At 61.4% G+C, this 15,799-nt stretch overlaps 1 protein-coding gene across 4 annotated transcripts in view; it reads right to left on the bottom strand.

Moving 5' to 3' along the window:
• SCUBE1 (signal peptide, CUB domain and EGF like domain containing 1) overlaps positions 1-15,799 on the bottom strand; it is a 131,505-nt gene that overhangs the window by 56,168 nt on the left and 59,538 nt on the right. For all 4 annotated transcript variants that reach the window (XM_043881393.1, XM_043881395.1, XM_043881394.1 and 1 more), the window contains exon 5: positions 3,231-3,356. In XM_043881393.1, coding sequence (XP_043737328.1) covers positions 3,231-3,356 — 126 coding nt within the window. The remainder of the gene's footprint in view (positions 1-3,230; positions 3,357-15,799) is intronic.

Genomic DNA, 15,799 nt, shown 5'->3' with positions numbered 1-15,799 from the left:
TCTTCCTGGGGACCTTAACCGTTTGTCCAGCACTGGACCTACACCCTGAATTTATTTGAAAACTTTAATAATGATCAAGTATGCAGAAATAAATCTCAGACCAGCCACGGTCAGAGGGGCAGAAAATTCCAAATGGGCAGAGCCTGAATGACGTTCCATCAGGTGAACTCAGGAACAGGGCTGGGGCTAGAAGGTGGCAGCTCCCCAGGGAAGGACTGCGGGTGATTCGGAACTGAGTTCTGCGGCTGCCTCTGCCAGGTCCTCCCTCACCCAGAGAACAGCATGGAGGCTCCGGGGCTTCCAGCCTGGGCGACGCTGGCCCTGACAAACTGGACCCGGCCCGTCTCCCTGCCTGGTGAGGACAGCGCAAGGAGAATGAGCCCTGCTCAGGGTCCCGACACTGACCCCAGTGACCAGAGGCTCTGGTGGGCCGCCGCCTCCACAGGGAACGTCACGACCCTCCAAGGGAGGGACCCAGCTTCTGGGGTGACACTTCAAGGACACGCAGACTGCTTCGGGAAACAGCTGGGGCTTTGTCCCCAGGCCCTCTGGCCCCGCTGCATGGGAGCATCTCTTCTCCTGGCATTCCCCGATGCCAGCAGCCTGGACTTGGGGCCTCTCGTCTCTCTGTAGCGGAGGACCCTGGGGGAAGCCAAGGCCCCAGGGGCTGCCGCTTAACACGGATCTCAGGTGAGGGTAGAGCCCCACCTTGGGCTGGACGTCACGTGCCTTTCCAGACTGAGGCAAGCCCTGTCAGGGTGGGCAGGGGTGGGCCCGTGAGGAGACAGTTCTTCCGAGCTCTGGGTTCCAGGAGACCGACTGCACCCTGCCAGTGACTCTGCAGAGGACGCAGGCCTGTCTGAGGCCGCTCGGGGACGGAAGCCTCTTTCTCTTGCTCCCTCTGCAGGGTAGGCCTACATGACTCACAGACCCCACAGGCTGAGCTGTGGGTACCCAGAGAGCGGCCAGCTCGTTCATGGAAACAAACACTGAAGCCCTGAGCGCTGGGCACACCAGAGAAGGATGGAGAACACCTCCGCTGGCTCTGGAGGGAGGAACGTTTGGGCAGAGCTCCTGCGGTCCCAGCTCACAGTGGCAGGTTAGCCCCGGCCTCAGCCCCCAGCCCAATTCCACATCTAGAATTTCCGGGGCCTCAGGTGACCTCAAGGGCAAGTGGGACGTCTCAGAGCTGACTTTATGCTAATCCTTCCACATTAACCCCACAGAAGACACCAGAGCTGGCTGGGTGGACGGCCAGGGTGCGGTCCCTCTGAAGGAGGGCTGTGGGGCGGTCACCCACTCCTTGGCTTGGGGAGGGGACTGGTCTCTCCCAACACCTGGGCAGCACCTGGCCATCGAGCAGAGAAGGCAGGGCTGCCATTTGCTTCAGCTGAAGTTCAGGGCTTGAGCTGAGCTCTTCTCTGCTGGGGATGACGGAGTCTTAGCCCTGCACGAAGCCTCCTTGTTCCTGACCTCCCAGACCCGGTTTGCCCCTCAGGAGATGTTCTCTGAGCAAACCATCCCCTCGTAACACTCATCCCACACAGAACTGGAGGACTAGGTGGCCAGCCAGTTGGTCCCAGCCCCTTCCTGGGGCCCACAGCTCTTCCCCGGCACCTAGCTCAGGGTTTGGCCAGGGCGGGCTTCAGCCAGTCTTGCTGACTGAAGGAGTGTGCTTCCCTCACGGCCAAGCCTGTCACACAAGCCTGCCCATGCCACATATGCTGGTCCTTGGCCTTTGTCCCGAGGGAGCTCAGAGTACCTGGTGGGGAGGCCCGGGAAGCTAGAGTTAGACCTTTTCTACTCTGCAGGTTGCCGGGTGGCAGGAGGTTTCTCTGCAGCTGCAGGGACTCAGCTGGTGCAGAGGACATGAGGGCCTGTCCGGAGCCCCCGGGCTGCAGGTGGGCTTTTCCCCACCCACAGGGTCCCTGATCGGTCCCCCCTTGGGGACAGTGTACATGATGGTCACTGTGATCCTGCAGGACTGATTAGGAGAGGAAGCCTGCTCCACACCTGGGACCAAACCTGGGCAGAAGGAAGTGGCTTCACTCTGGGGAGTCAACGAATCATGAGCGGGGGCAGGAGCACAAGCTCCCTGCTGACGGACTGTGATACCTGTGGGTTCCCCCAAGCTCTGGGTGACTGAGGGGAGCGGAAGACAGCTGAGAGAGGCACAATGGCTTAGGATGACAGGCCGGCAGAGGCCTGCTGCTTTCTCCACAGATGAAGAATGGGGAGAAAAAGGCTGTTTCCTTTAGGAGGGTGGTCGGCCTCAGTCTCCTGGTTCAGGGGCCGGGCTGGGCGCACTCTCAGGGAGCTGGACCTGGGCTCCTCCACGCCGCTTTTCTGCAGCAGAGAGCGGGCCTGTCTCTGGCCGAGATGGGTGGCGCCCACACTGGCCCCCCGCTCTGTCTCAGAATCGGGGCAAACATCCCGTCAGGCCGGGCACCCTGGCTGCTGAGCGAGCAGACGCTGTGCCCCGCCACTGCCCGGGCAGCGCCGGGGGGCTGCCCTGTGGCCAGAGCTTGGAGCGCCGAGTGAGTCCACCCACCACCCTACTTCATTTGCTGGGGAGCTGGGTGGTCACATCAAGAGGCCGGACTACGCTTGAGTCCTGCAGGCTGACCTCCAAGCTGGTCTGGAAGTGGCACCTCTGACAAGGGACTTCGTTCAGTCCCGATTTCCCAGGGTATCATCATGCACAGCGGGCCTTGCAGGCCTAGGCGATGAGCTCTGGTCTTTGATCCTGGCATAAGCTCAGCACAGCCTGAGCCGGGACGGCCCCCACCAACCAAGCTCCTCTCCGCCTTTATAGCATTCTGTTACCAAGGGCTGCCCTGGCCCATTGAGAACACGTGGCCTCTCCATTCTGGCTGGAGAGTTTGCGTTCAGGGGCCCATGGGTCTCTGGGCATGGGGACGGAGGGTGGGGAAGGAAGGGGTTACAGCGAGCGTCACCCGACGACCACACAGGGCGCTGTGTAAGGTCCAGCCCAGGCCTGGGGCTGTGTCAGTGGCATTACACTAGGGAAACCCCAAGACTGGGGTTCACAGCCCGTCCCTTCTGCCTCCCAGGCCCCTTTGGGGGCCCCGCCCTTCTCTGCACCCCAGGGGACTGAGCACACTCCTTGAGTAACATCCAGCAGACTGGACAGCCCCCATGACCCCCACCCCCAAGCCAGGGCAGGAGACGCGTGCGGATGTCTGACCCGTGTGCCTCCATCTACCTACGTGTGCAGTCCTTCTGGTTCTGGGCAAGGTCAAAGCCGGGCCTGCAGTCGCAGGCCACCCCACCTTTGGGCGTTTCCCGGCAGATGTGGGCACAGCCATGGTCTTTGTTCATGCAGTTCATACCCTCTGGGAAGAGACAGACGAGAGAGGGGTTGGGGACCAGGGAGGGAGAAAATTTCAGGCTTAAAGGAAACCACCAGGGAAATGTCACCATCAAACGTCACGTTCTTGGGCAGCCATTAGCACACGCATGGCATGCACACACGGGGGCGCACCTAGCCACCCAGATGGAGACCCCTTAGGGAGAAGCCAAGGACACGGTTCCCAGGTCTGCAGGCACCAGGCCTTGTCTAAGGGACGTGAACGAGCTCTCGGGACCCACAGAGATATTCCTGACCCGGGTCAGATTACAGGGCCTGGGCTTATAGCCCAGAGCGCTTTTCAGGTCAGGGCTTTGGGTGGTTTGGTTTACCCACCAAAGCAGGTGGGGGTGGATTTAAAAGGATGGCGGTGGTGCACAACACTTTTCAGTTTGTACAGGCATGTCTCAGCCCTCGTGAGGCAGGTGGAGACTTTCTTGTCCGCCTGGGCCCAGAGAGGAGTGCGGCCCACTCAGCCCCCCTCGCTGCCTTCCTGCGCTAGTCAACGCCACTGTGCTGGCCCCCTGGGCTTCAGGGCAACCGAGGCTCGTCCTCACCAGCGCCACGGCGGGGCTCTGAACCACCCCCCCACCCCCCCCCCCACCATCCCCCAGCTGCCAGGGGGGTCTCCCCGTGTACCTGGTCACGCAGCACACTCCCCTGGACCCACGGAACCCCCAGTCCCAGAGCAGAGTCCTGCATGCCTGGGGCCCCCTGAGTTTATTCCAGGTCAGGCCACACACACCACTGTGTTCCTAATCTCAGCCGGAGATTCCTGCTGGTTGGCAGATGCTCCTTTTAAAATCCATCTTAATTTTTTGCAAATCTCAGGCACCTTTTCCTCTGAGGCCTCAACTTCAAAAGGCAATTTGCCAGGGATTCCCCTGCTGGCTGGGGCGGCGGCGGGGGCGCGGAGGAGGGGCCCCTCACTTCCTGTCCTGGCACCCCCACGCTCTAGCTCCTGCAGGCTTTTTTTATCTGGAGCCCTGTTCATGGTGGCCCTGCCTGGCAGGCCCCTCCAGCTGACTCAGAAACCTCGTCCCTCCCAAGGCCGGCTGGGTTCCCCATCTCCTCCCTTCCCAGGCTCCCAGTCTCCACCGAGAGGCACCACAAGGACCTGACCGGGGCCCTGGGTTATAAACCCCAGTCTCTGCCACTGCCAGCCCCGCAAAGCTTCGTGGAGTGCAGAGCTGGGTTGCCCACAGGCTTTGAGGCCAGGGACTACAGACCATTTGCCCCAGAGTTCTGGCCTCCACACGCTGCCCAGTGACGTGCGTGCCCAGAATTTCACCAAAATGCACCGAGGACCCTGGAGTCATCAGGGAGAAGGAGGGTTCCCTGGGGTGGCCCGTTTGGTCCCTCGCCCGAGTCACCTGCGGCTGCTGGGACATCCTCTCCACCCCAGCAGACCTGATCTCCCCTTCGGTCTGCCTGGAGCGGCTTGGAACCCCCTTCATTTGACCCCAGTTGATGTTTATCTTCCTGGTGATTTGTGAGGCGTTTCCAGAATTTATGAGGTCAGGGGTCAAGTGAGAGGGCAGAGGTCACAAGTCTATCAAGGGGCTAAATGTGGATGAAACGAAGAGCTGCTGTCTGCCCACACCACCCAGAGACTCCTCCCCCAGGTGATTCACGGGTCTCCCATTCCAGGTGAGCACTAGCTCGATCGTGACCTCGTCCACCGTAAGCATGGGCATGGGGCAACTGGGCAGTGATAGATGTTTTAACACACAAACACCTTGGCAGCTACAATCAAGGCCGGAAAAAAGTCTGAAGTTGAATAAAACAAGGCAAATCAAAATGAATGAAGTGTGCATTTTGCTGACCTCTGGTTTCATCTGATTTTATTCCTTCACCTCGATTTTTCTACTTAGGCAAATCAAATTGTCACACTGGGGCCTGAAGAGCTTGGGTTTATGTGTTCAATATTATGACGGCTATAAATATTTACTAGAGATTAAATGGGGAAATTTATATTTACTATTGAAAGTTAAAATTTATTACTCACTAACATTTAGTATGCCTGCATGTGTGTTCAGTTGCTCAGTATTGTCCAACTCTCTGTGACCGCACCGACTGTAGCCCGGGAGGCTCCTCTGTCCATGGGAGTCTCCAGGCAAGAATACTGGAGTGCGTTGCCATGCCCTCCTCCAGGGGATCCTCCCGACCCAGGGGTTGAAGAGGATCCAACCCAGAAGGTTAAAGACTTGCCAAAGGCAAGTCTTTGGCATATCCTGCATCGCAGGCGGCTTCTTTACCTCTGAGCCACCAGGGAGGCCCTAACATTAGCATATCGTTTGTTAAAGACTATTTCCCCAAACAGGGGGAGAGCTGGCTGAGAGGAGAAGTCTTTGCAGAGGAGATAGGAGGGGTGGGTACTGATTCTCAACCACACTGTTTGAACCCCTGGGGGCACAGCTGGGCCTGGTGCCCTGCCCCCTAGTTCTCCAGGCATTTGTCACTCTCGCTTCTGCTAGCATCTCGGTTGGCTGGGCCTGCCACTGACTGTCCCCACAGGGAAGGGAGGGGAAATGGGATAGCCTTGCCCTTCCTCCATGAGGGTCTGGGGCAGAGGGCGAGGTCTTCCCCCCAAGCATCCTCCATCCTGGGAAACGGGCTGATGGGGAGCGAACAGCTGGAAGCAGCAGTCACCGACAGCCAGGCTCACAGGCGGCTGGAGTCTGCTCAGCTCAAGAGCTTCCCGAGGCACCTTCTCCCTGAGACGGTGGTCGTCAAACAATCGCCATCACATTTAAAAATGACCCTAGCAACCACTCCACAGAGGGCTACAACTGCCTAGCTAGGGGCCGGGGGTACGGCTTCCTCTGCGCTGGTGACTCGGCGGGACGCGGGAACTGTGTGACATTGTTCCCCTCCACCCTGGTGCAGCACCAGCTTCCACGGGCTACGAGAAGGTCGGCTTCATGGCCGGCAGAACCACAGACAGTCAGGGCTGGAGGGCTCCGGGTCCATCCACCTTACAAATGGTTACAAATGGGGAGCGAGAGGCCTCGAGGCAGGAGGGATGCCCCAGCTCACACGGCAGGTCTGGAACCCAGGCCGCTGGGCTCCCATCCCTGGTTCACTGCGCGACCCCGTGTGGGACCCAGATGACTGGCAGGCGGCACACGTTTTCTGGGATGAACAGAACCAGGAAGCCGGCACAGAGCTGGTCTAATAAACCGTTCAGTTCAGTTCAGTTCAGTCGTTCAGTCATGTCGACTCCTTGCGACCCCACGGACTGCAGCATGTCAGGCCTCCCTGTCCATCACCAACTCCCAGAGCTTGCTCAAATTCAAGCCCATTGAGTTGGTGATGCCATCCAACCCTCTCATTCATCCTCTCTCGTCCCCTTCTCATCCTGCCTTCAATCTACCTGTCACTATTAACTGTCCTCAGAATTAAGAGCCTACGAAAATTGAAGGCGGATTCAGACTCTGGAAGCTCTCCGGGCAGCCCCTCGACGAAGCACAGAACGCTGTGCTCCTCTCTGCCCTTCTCCCAGCGGCCGCGGAGCCTGAGGGCGGAGCCTCAGCTCTCCTGCCGAGCCATCACGTCCGCCCGAAGCCTCGTCCCTCTGGCTGAGCCTCCCCGGGCAGCGGGAGGCCCTCGGCATGGGTGCTCTGTGCCCGCGGGGTCGCGACCCCCGCCCGCCTGTCCTCTAGATCTCACTCTCCCTCAGCGGCCACTGCCAGTCTCCCCACCAGATGGGAGGGAGCAGGGCGGCCCGGAGCAGGCCTGGCCACGCCCTTGGCGGCTGCTCCAGAAGGGCCACAGGCTCTCAGCTGACCGAGGTCAACTCTGGCCACCTCCTGAGCGAGCGGAGAGCGAGGGGCTGGGCTCTGCCCTCCCCGGGCCCAAGCTGAGTGGCTCCCCGATGCGCTCGCTCTGGGTGTGGCTCATCCCCTGGCTTTGTCCCGTCCTTCAGCGGGCACAGCGCTGAGGGGTGGGAGGCAGTCAGGCTCTGCACTTCCTCCGCTGCGTGTCTACCCAGGGCTGGCCCACCCACCAGCCAGCAAGCTCCTCGAGGCTGTGTCTCCCTGTTGTGTCCCATGCCCAGAATCCTGGCTGCACATGGCAAGTGCTCAGGGCACCTTACTGGGGAGCAAGTGCCGAGGTACCAGACGGAAGGTCCGGCCTGGTGCTCACACCATCAAGACACGCTGAGGAAGACTGAGCCTCGTGCACGAGGGGTTGGGGCCAGGACCCGCCTGCTCGAACCTGGGCCCCTGGTTCGAGGCCTTCTTCCCTTTTCTTAGCTGAGAAATGGGTTGTCAGCATCTTTTCCTCCAAGGGTTGCTGTAAGGCTCAAACGAGAAGACTGAGAAGACTGTGAGATGTGTGTGGCCCAGAGCAGGTCCCTAAAAAGCGAAGCTTTTAGCCGTGGCTCCCGCTTCACTCTCCCCGTGTTAAATGCGAGTAGCTGCTCAGCTGCTCTCTCCTGACTCTGGGTAGTTTGAGGGCAGACCTGAGCTTTACCCTTTTCTGTATCCTAACTACCCAGGACAGGGCCTGGACCAGAGTTAGGGGTCAGCAAACAGTAACTGGAGGAAAGCAGAGATGCGGCGGGTGAGAAACTGAGGGGAGGGGAGGAAAGGAGAGAAACCCGGTGGAGGAAGAGGACAGACAAGTGAAGGCTTTCTTATCTTCAGGCAGAGTAAACTCGTTGCCTGTTATTTAGGGGACGAGGCAAGGGGCTCAGGGAATCTGGAAAGCGCCGCTGCGGCAGCGCTGTTGAGTTCTGTGAGACGCGGCCCCTCAGGGTGCCCGAGTCAGGGAGCTCACGACACAGGTTAAGGGCTCTGACAAGTCCTGCAGGCTCCCGTGGGATCAGGGTCCCTGCCCCTCACTTAACACGACGCCCTGGGATGCCCTGCCCTAGCCCCTCTAGGAGGCTCTGTCACTTAACATGACGCCCTGGGAAGCTCTGGATTACAGGCTGCGACCCCAGGGTGGCCCGCTTCAGTCCCTCACCTTACAGATGGGGTTGGGGGGCTAAGGGACTCGGGCGGCGCAAGGCGATGCAGGGAACAGGGCGCGGGCTCCACCACCTGGAGCCTGGCCTGGCTTCCTCTGTGCCTTGGAGCCTCAGGGGTAGCGGACGGCTCTGCTGAGGGCCACGGGGCCCCGTGGAAGTCTGAATGTACAAGGTGAACCCACAGGGCACGCAAGGGGTGCGTCCCCAAGCGCTTCTGCTCCGGGAGAGGGGTCCTGGGCGCCACACTGGAAGGGGCCTTGGACCCTCCCCCAGCTGTGGCCCCATCTTCTGAGGCAACCAGGCCTGTCCTCGCCAGGTCCAGCTGGCAAGTCATCTCCATGGGTGCCTTCAGATCCTTCAGATCAAAGGGCTGAGCCTAAACCGGGCACAGAGCAGGCTTCTGCGAGCCTGTGGGACTGACGGGCCTGGCTGACTCTGTCCTGCTGCGGCCCCCTGCTTTGCACTGTGCCTGCTCCTGGGAGCTGGACAGGAGAGCTGCCCGGGACCAGGGGTGCCCGCGGCCTCGGCCCCGCTCCCCATCTTGATACCACATGGCGCGGAGTCCAGTGGAGAGCCCCCTTCGTCTCCCCTCCTTGCGGGGAAGTGAGATAGGGTTTCAGTGCTGTTCCCAGAAACCCCGGCCCTTGGGGGCCTGGTGCCAGTCAGGCCAGGCTGCTCGCCAGGTCGAATCTAATTTGATCCAACCCCTCCAAATCCAATTACGTCCTGCAAGCTCGGACCGCGTGTCTCCTCGGTGCCCGCGATGGGGCGGGAGCCGTGAGGACGCAGCAGCCGCGCGGCCAGCTCGCCGAGGTCCGTGTTCAGACTCTGACCTTTGCTGCGTGAACTTGGGCCATCGCTTCACTGTCCTGAGCCTTGGTTTTCACCTGTGACCAGTGGCCACTCGGGGGACCTGCCTCCCAGTGCTTGCGCAGCATGCAGGCCCTTTCTCGGGGCCAGTGAGGCTGGCTGGGGGCAGGTGAGGACTTGAGGGCCTCTGCTTCGGGTGGGGATGTGCGCTGGGCTAGAAAGGTCTCTGGAGGCTGGGTGGAGGCCGTTTGTGGGGGCAGGGGTGCAGCTGGAGGCAGATGGCGGGGGTGCTACTGTAATCACCCTGAACACGACCAGGGAGCCTGAAGGGATGGCAGCAGCGGGGGACAGGGATGAAGGCTGGATTGGGACACATTTCAGAGCCCTCTCTTCTCAGCATTCCGAAAGTCAGGGGGTGGGGGCTCGGGCTCTGACTTTAACCCTCCCTGTAAGCCTGAGATGGGGGTATGGCTGTGGCAATCGCATACACAAGCCCACGAGGCTGGATCAGGTGAGGGGCCACGTGCCGGGGCCACGCCATGTATGGGGACTCGGGGCCACACCTCCTTCCCCCAAGGGCCCTGAGCCTCCTTCTCATGGCCCCCCCCTGCGTTCCGGTCCTCTTGAGGCCCTGGGACAGACACCACGACCCTTCCCAACCGGGGCCTATTTTCCCAAAGGCCTTCTATCAGTTTTGGAAGCTCTACAGGAGCGCGTACAGAGGTCAGCGATGGGAGCATCTGCCTGCCCCAAACCAGTGTGCACAAGCTGTGTGTCTTCCGTAAAGCAGGGTTCACGGATGCATCTGAAGCAGGCAGGGCGCGGGGGGCAATCCGTCTGTCCTGAGGGCAATCCGTCTGTCCTGAGGAGCCGGCCCTTCTCGCAGCCCCCACAGCCCAGGATAACAGAGCTGGAATGTGTGTCGCTCAGGGGTCGTTGCTATGGCGACTTCATCAATAACATCATTTTCCGCATCCCTGTCCCTTCCACACGCAGGAAGGGAAGGCAGGCTGGGAACGCAGAGCGGGGAGGAGAGAACAATGACCTTGCCCCGCCTCCCCCAGCTCGGGAGGAAGGGGCTCACCTCCCCTTCCCCCTCATCGGTAGGAAATTAAGGAGCCCAGAGAGAAGCTGCCGCCTTCCCCGACCCAGACCCCGCAGGCTGGCAAAGCCAGGCAGGGAAAAACAAACACGGGCTCCCACGTGCTTTGACCGGGGACTGAAGGGAACGTCAGGAGGGCTCTGCCGTGGGGGGACAGGCGCCAGGGCAGCAGCAGCAAGGATGGGCCCGTGGGAGCAGCGATGGGGACAAGAGCTGCCCCCGTCTGCCCAGAGCCGCCTGTGCATCAGGCTGGCCCGCACCCTTCACGCGTGTCATCTCACCGTTTCTCCCCCCAGCACCCCAGCAGCGCGCGCCTGTCCAAGTACTGGCCCCACTTAACGGATGAGAACACGAAAGGACCGAGAGATTCAAAACTGGGGGGGCTGGCTCCAGGGGCAGCCCACAAATGAGACAGAACGGTGGCAGCTCCGGGCTGCAAACAGGCCCACCAGAAACTCGCTGCAGGGGAACCATGACCCACTGTGCAAATGGGGAGACTAGCACGGAGAAAGGCGTGGGCACTTGCCCCAGGGACACAGAAGGGACAGGCATTCCCACTTCAGAGCCTGTGCTCCTGGGGGACTTCCAGAAAGCACTGGAGCACTCACTGCCGGGGGAGGGGCAGGGAAACCGGAGCTGTCCTCTCCCTTCCTCACCTTGGCCCCAGCGTGATCTGCAGCAGGGAAACGACCCCACCCTGCCCTCCCTGGGTACATCCACTTTTCCACGTTGTCTCTCCAAGCCCATCTCAAATGCCAGCTTCTCACTCCAAACCTCCTCCAAGCTTTGCTTTCTCAGCCCAAACCTCCCGCAAGACAGGGAGTGCCATCTCCATGGTCCTCAGACCCCCGGCCTGAGCTGGCTGTGGGCGGGAGCACACTCCGTTCCCTCCTGGTCCGCAGGGCCCCGCCCCAGGTGGGGGGCAGAGGCAGCTATGAGAACACAGCCCCTTATCACGTCCCCCTGCAAGGCGAGCAGCTCTGTCATCATCTTAGAGTCATTCCAAGAGGCTGAGCACCTTGCCCCTGGTCACGTGGGTAGGATGTGGGGGAGCTGTAACTGGAAGTCTGTCCTGTGTGATTTGAAGACCGGCCCTTCTCTGGCAGCAGCAGAGAGAACTTTCTAGAGCATAAACCTGACAGCGTCTTCCTATTGCCAGAGTCCCTGCACTGCCCCACCCCAGCCAGGGCCCAGGGTTAGGCTGAGAGTTCTTGAACAGCACTCCAGGTCCTCCTCACCTCTGCCTGCCACGGCTGCGAACAGGGATGCTCGGCTGTTGGCCAGCAATTTGAGATTCCGCTTGGGCGTCACCTCTTCTAGGAAGCCCTCCTTGTTTCCACCCTCCCCTCAAGTCCCTAGGTTGGATGAGCGGCCAGGCCTGGCCTCCACAGCCGTCTGGACTCCCCCTCTCGTAGAACCCACCACACTCATTGTAACTTCTGGGTTAGTTGGGTCTCCCCCACCAGACTGGGGGCTCCTTGAGGGGGAAGGGCCCATGACCAAGTCACCTCTTTGACTCCTGAGGCCCTGCACTGTGCCCGTTTCAGGCCTGAGAACTGGGGCTGAGCTCAGCTGCGCTGCCGAGGGGCCTGGGTTCAGCCACTCTGGGCTCTGGACTCCACGCCAGAACACTCGCCAGTACTCAGACAACAGAACGCGCCCGTCCGCAGGCCCAGGCCCGGCTGCTGTCAGCAGGGCGCTGCTGGCCCCCGGCCTGGGCTGCCTGCCCGGCTCCACCTCGACCCCCTAATTACCCTCCAACAGCATCTGCGCCTGGATGGTGCTTCCAGAGTCTCTCATTACGAGGCCTGGGTCTAGCAGAATGCAGGGCTCTGTCTCCCATCCTGTCCCCCTACCCGCCCCGAATTACACCCTCCTGGGCAATTCCGGCAGCCGGAGGCCCCACACTAGAGCCCCCGGCTGACCAGGAGCCCAGCCCACTCCAGGCTGCATCCCTGGGAGTGGCCCTTACCTGGGACATGGGGTTCAGACTGCGGGTTTCATGTACCCGGAGGGGCTCAGGGCCAGGCCGCGTGCCAGGCTCTCTGCCCGTGTCCCTGTCTCCACGACTCTGCGTGGCAGGGACCATCAGCAGGCCCACCTGAGAGGTGACGACGCTGAGGCTCGGAGGGAGGGCTCCCACCTCGTGTTGGGGGGTGGGGACCCGCCCCCACTGTGGCCGTCCCAACGGCAGGCCTGCAGGGGTCCCAGGCCCTTGACCAGAGGCTCGCTTCACAGCCCCCCAGCCCTGCACCTGCTCAGCTGCCTCGGTGGCCCTCAGGGGGACGGGGCTCTGCTCTCTGCTGACCCTCTCCTCGAGGGGCCCACCGCCCACTCCCAGGCACACAGACCCTATGGCCCTCCCACCACTTCCACCCCAGCCTTCAGGCAGAAGGCCAGGGCCCTGGGGCCGGGGGGGACAGGCCCTTCTGAGCGCACACCCCGCCTTCTCTCAGCACTTGCCGCCCAGCCCTCCTGGGATTTGACCCCTATACCCTCCACGTTCAACGCTCACCTGCCTGCATGCTTTCCTTCCATGAACACAGGGAGGCCTCCTGGCCATCAGACCCTTCTGCAGGACGAGCCCACTTCTCGTCTGTGCCTTCATCCCGCTCTCCTCTCCCGGGGCTGGACCACAGTCCAGCCCGTCGTAGGTGTGTACCTGCACCCACAGTGAGGCAGGCCCCTCAGTAACCTGGTCAGCTCTGAAACCAAGCCAGAACCTGGCTTTACAAAGAAAAAAACAGCCAGAATGGACCAGTTTTCCAGAGAGCAAGAATTGGAAAGGAACTTAAAGAGCATCTGGAGGAAGCCTTTCCTTTTCCACCAAGGAGGCTGAAACCCACCGGCCAGGACTCGCCCTGGGCCACGCAGCAGTCAGCCTGGCGTCCACACCCAACCTTCCGGCTCCCAGCCCCTGGGCTCCTGATGCCTCGCCCCTCAAGTTCAGAGTTCTTTCCGTCACATCAGAAAGTGGCTCATGAGGCACTTCCGGTTCGGGAGCTGTTGACCAGCCTTCGGGCCCACCCATTCCCTCACTCCCTCGTTTGATACCTTTGCTGGCACCACCACGTCCAGGCCCTCTGCTGAGGCCGCCAGCAGAGCCAGCCAGGGTGCCTGCATGTCGCGGGCGCTTTTTCAGCTAAAACCAAGTCCTTTGCCACGGCTGCTCACCAAGTGTGTACACGGACAGACAGATGGACAGATGGAGAGCTGAGACCCTGGCGGGCTCCTGGTCTGCCAGATAAGAGCTGGGGCAGATAAGAGGGGCAGAGCTGGCCTTCTCAGAAAGCAGGGGTGGACCCCAGCCCACTTCAGCCCCTCACCTCCAGTGCCTGGGCCAGTCCTGGCACTGGGGGCCCCTGGAAGGCCGCCTCTGTGAGATGGGGGGGAACCTTTCTGATGGCCGTGCACGCAGACACATGTGGACAAACGTGGGCAGCGCTGCAGTTGCCACAGGGAGGCTGGCATCGCCGAGGTGGGGCGGGCCCGGTTTCTACCAGCTCCACTTCCCGTGGCCCTTTCTAAGGTGTGTGGCCTGGAACTTGCTTGGTTTCCTCCTCTGGGGAGGGGAGGAGGGAGGTCGTTAAAGGGTACTAAAGTGGGAAGGGCTCCAGCTCAGGGTCCCTGAGCCCCCTTGAAACGAAGCTGGTGCTCAGCGCAAGCTCCCCAGGCTTCCTTTATCCAGCTCTGCAGTGCCTGTTCTTTCTGAAGCCGCTCTTCACCCTGGACCCCGGGCCACCTCCATCCCCTGGCGCACTGAGGGTTCTTCCCCTTCCTGGCCTCTGGAGTTCCCCAGGCTGACCGCTAGGCGTCACCATGAGCACATCCACACCTCTCCAAGGCACAGGTGGTTGGGAGCAAGGCCTGCGAAGTTCTTGCCTCCTGACTTATCACTCTGCTCAGGTTCAGAGGCGAAGGGGGAAGGCCCGCTTCCTTCCCCAGGGATGCCAGACACAGCGAATGAAAACACAGGCTGCTTGGTTAAGTATGGATCTCAGAGGAACAACAAAGACACCCTGAGTGTAAGCATGCCATGTGTTGCCTGGGTCACGTTTGTGCCAAAAAAGAGTATTCACTACTGATGTGAAATCCCAAGTTCAAATACAGGCTGTCCCGTATTTCACCTGGCTGCCCTTGCCCCCCCGCCCCCACAGGGCCCCTAACGCCGCGGTCCCCAGCCGTTTTGGCGCTGGGGACTGTTTTCACGGGAGGCAATTTCTCCATGGGAAGCGGTGGGGGGAAGGGGTCAGGCGGCAATGTGAGCGATGGGAGGGTGGGGACTGGCCCACGAAGCTTTGCTCACTCGCCCGCCGCTCAGCTCCCGCTCTGCGGCCCGGTTCCTAAGAGGCCGGGACCGGGACCAGCCCGTGGTCCAGGCACTGGGGACCCCTGCCCCAAAGGTGGCCATGGTGCAGCGTGAACTGCGTGCCCCAGGCTACAGACTGGCTGTGACCAGGGCACAAGTCTGTTTCTCCCTCCTGACAGGTGACGAGGCGGAGGAGCCCCGGTGTGGGAAGGGCCAATGTGGTGGCCACGTGCGTGCTCCCCCTGCAGTTTTGGGGGGCCCGGGAGGGGCAGCTGCAAGGATGCTGGGGGGCACGCCAGCAGGAGATTCCCCAAGGACACGAGTAGCCCCCCGACCCCGCCTCACTTCCACTGTCCACCACGTGCCGTGGGGAACAGCCAGGCTCGGAGCCGCCAACACCTGGGCTCCGGGTGGGCTCCATCCCAAACTGGCTGTGTCCGCTGTCCCTGCCTGCACCTCCGCTCTCTCCTCTGCGCAGTGAGGGGGCAGCTGTCACCTCCCAGGGTCCCCTGAGGATGAAAGGGTAACAAGGGCCTGGCACACAGAAGGAACGCAATGACTGCGGAGTACCTCCCCCTTTCCCAGCGCTCGTATCGCGGGTGCGAACCCCCAGCTTGGGGAACCCACGCTGATTCCCAGCGTTCACTCTAACCGGAACTGACTGCCGCGTGGACTCCTCACTCGGTGCACAGACATGGAGGCGCACGCTGGGTCACACGGGGTAGGGCTGCGAGAGCAGGGAGGAATGGGGCTCCAGGAGAGGAATCGGCTCGCGCAGGGGCGTGGACCGTGCGCAGGGGAGCATCTCTGGACTTGTCACCTCAGGCCTCCCCACTGTAGGGGCCTTGGCCACCCGCAGGCTGACCCGGGGGCTGAACGCAGCCCAGGGAGCGAGCCCAGCCTTGGTGCTGCTTGGTGCCAGGGACGGGAAATAACTTTAATCCGATCCTCTTTGTCACGTGCCCTGCTCCCGCCCTGCATCAGACGGGGGTGAGAAACACACCCCGCCCTTCTCAGGAGCTCACGCGCTGCCCCAGGAGAGGACGGAGCGCCTCGGGGCTGTGTGTGTACCCTGGGAGGATGACGTGCTTGTCCCGGAGTCGGAGACAGCTCCGTGAGAGGAGATGAAGTGAAGTGGGTTTTGAAGGATGATGACGAGTTCTCCAGGAAGGGAGGGGACTGGGGCCTGGTCGCTGAGGCAGAGCAGAGAGTGCACACTAAGGCCCGCAA

Source organism: Cervus elaphus, chromosome 22 (genome assembly GCF_910594005.1).
Source record: "Cervus elaphus chromosome 22, mCerEla1.1, whole genome shotgun sequence".
Lineage (NCBI taxonomy): Eukaryota > Metazoa > Chordata > Mammalia > Artiodactyla > Cervidae > Cervus > Cervus elaphus.
This window is presented reverse-complemented; position numbering and strand designations above follow the sequence as displayed.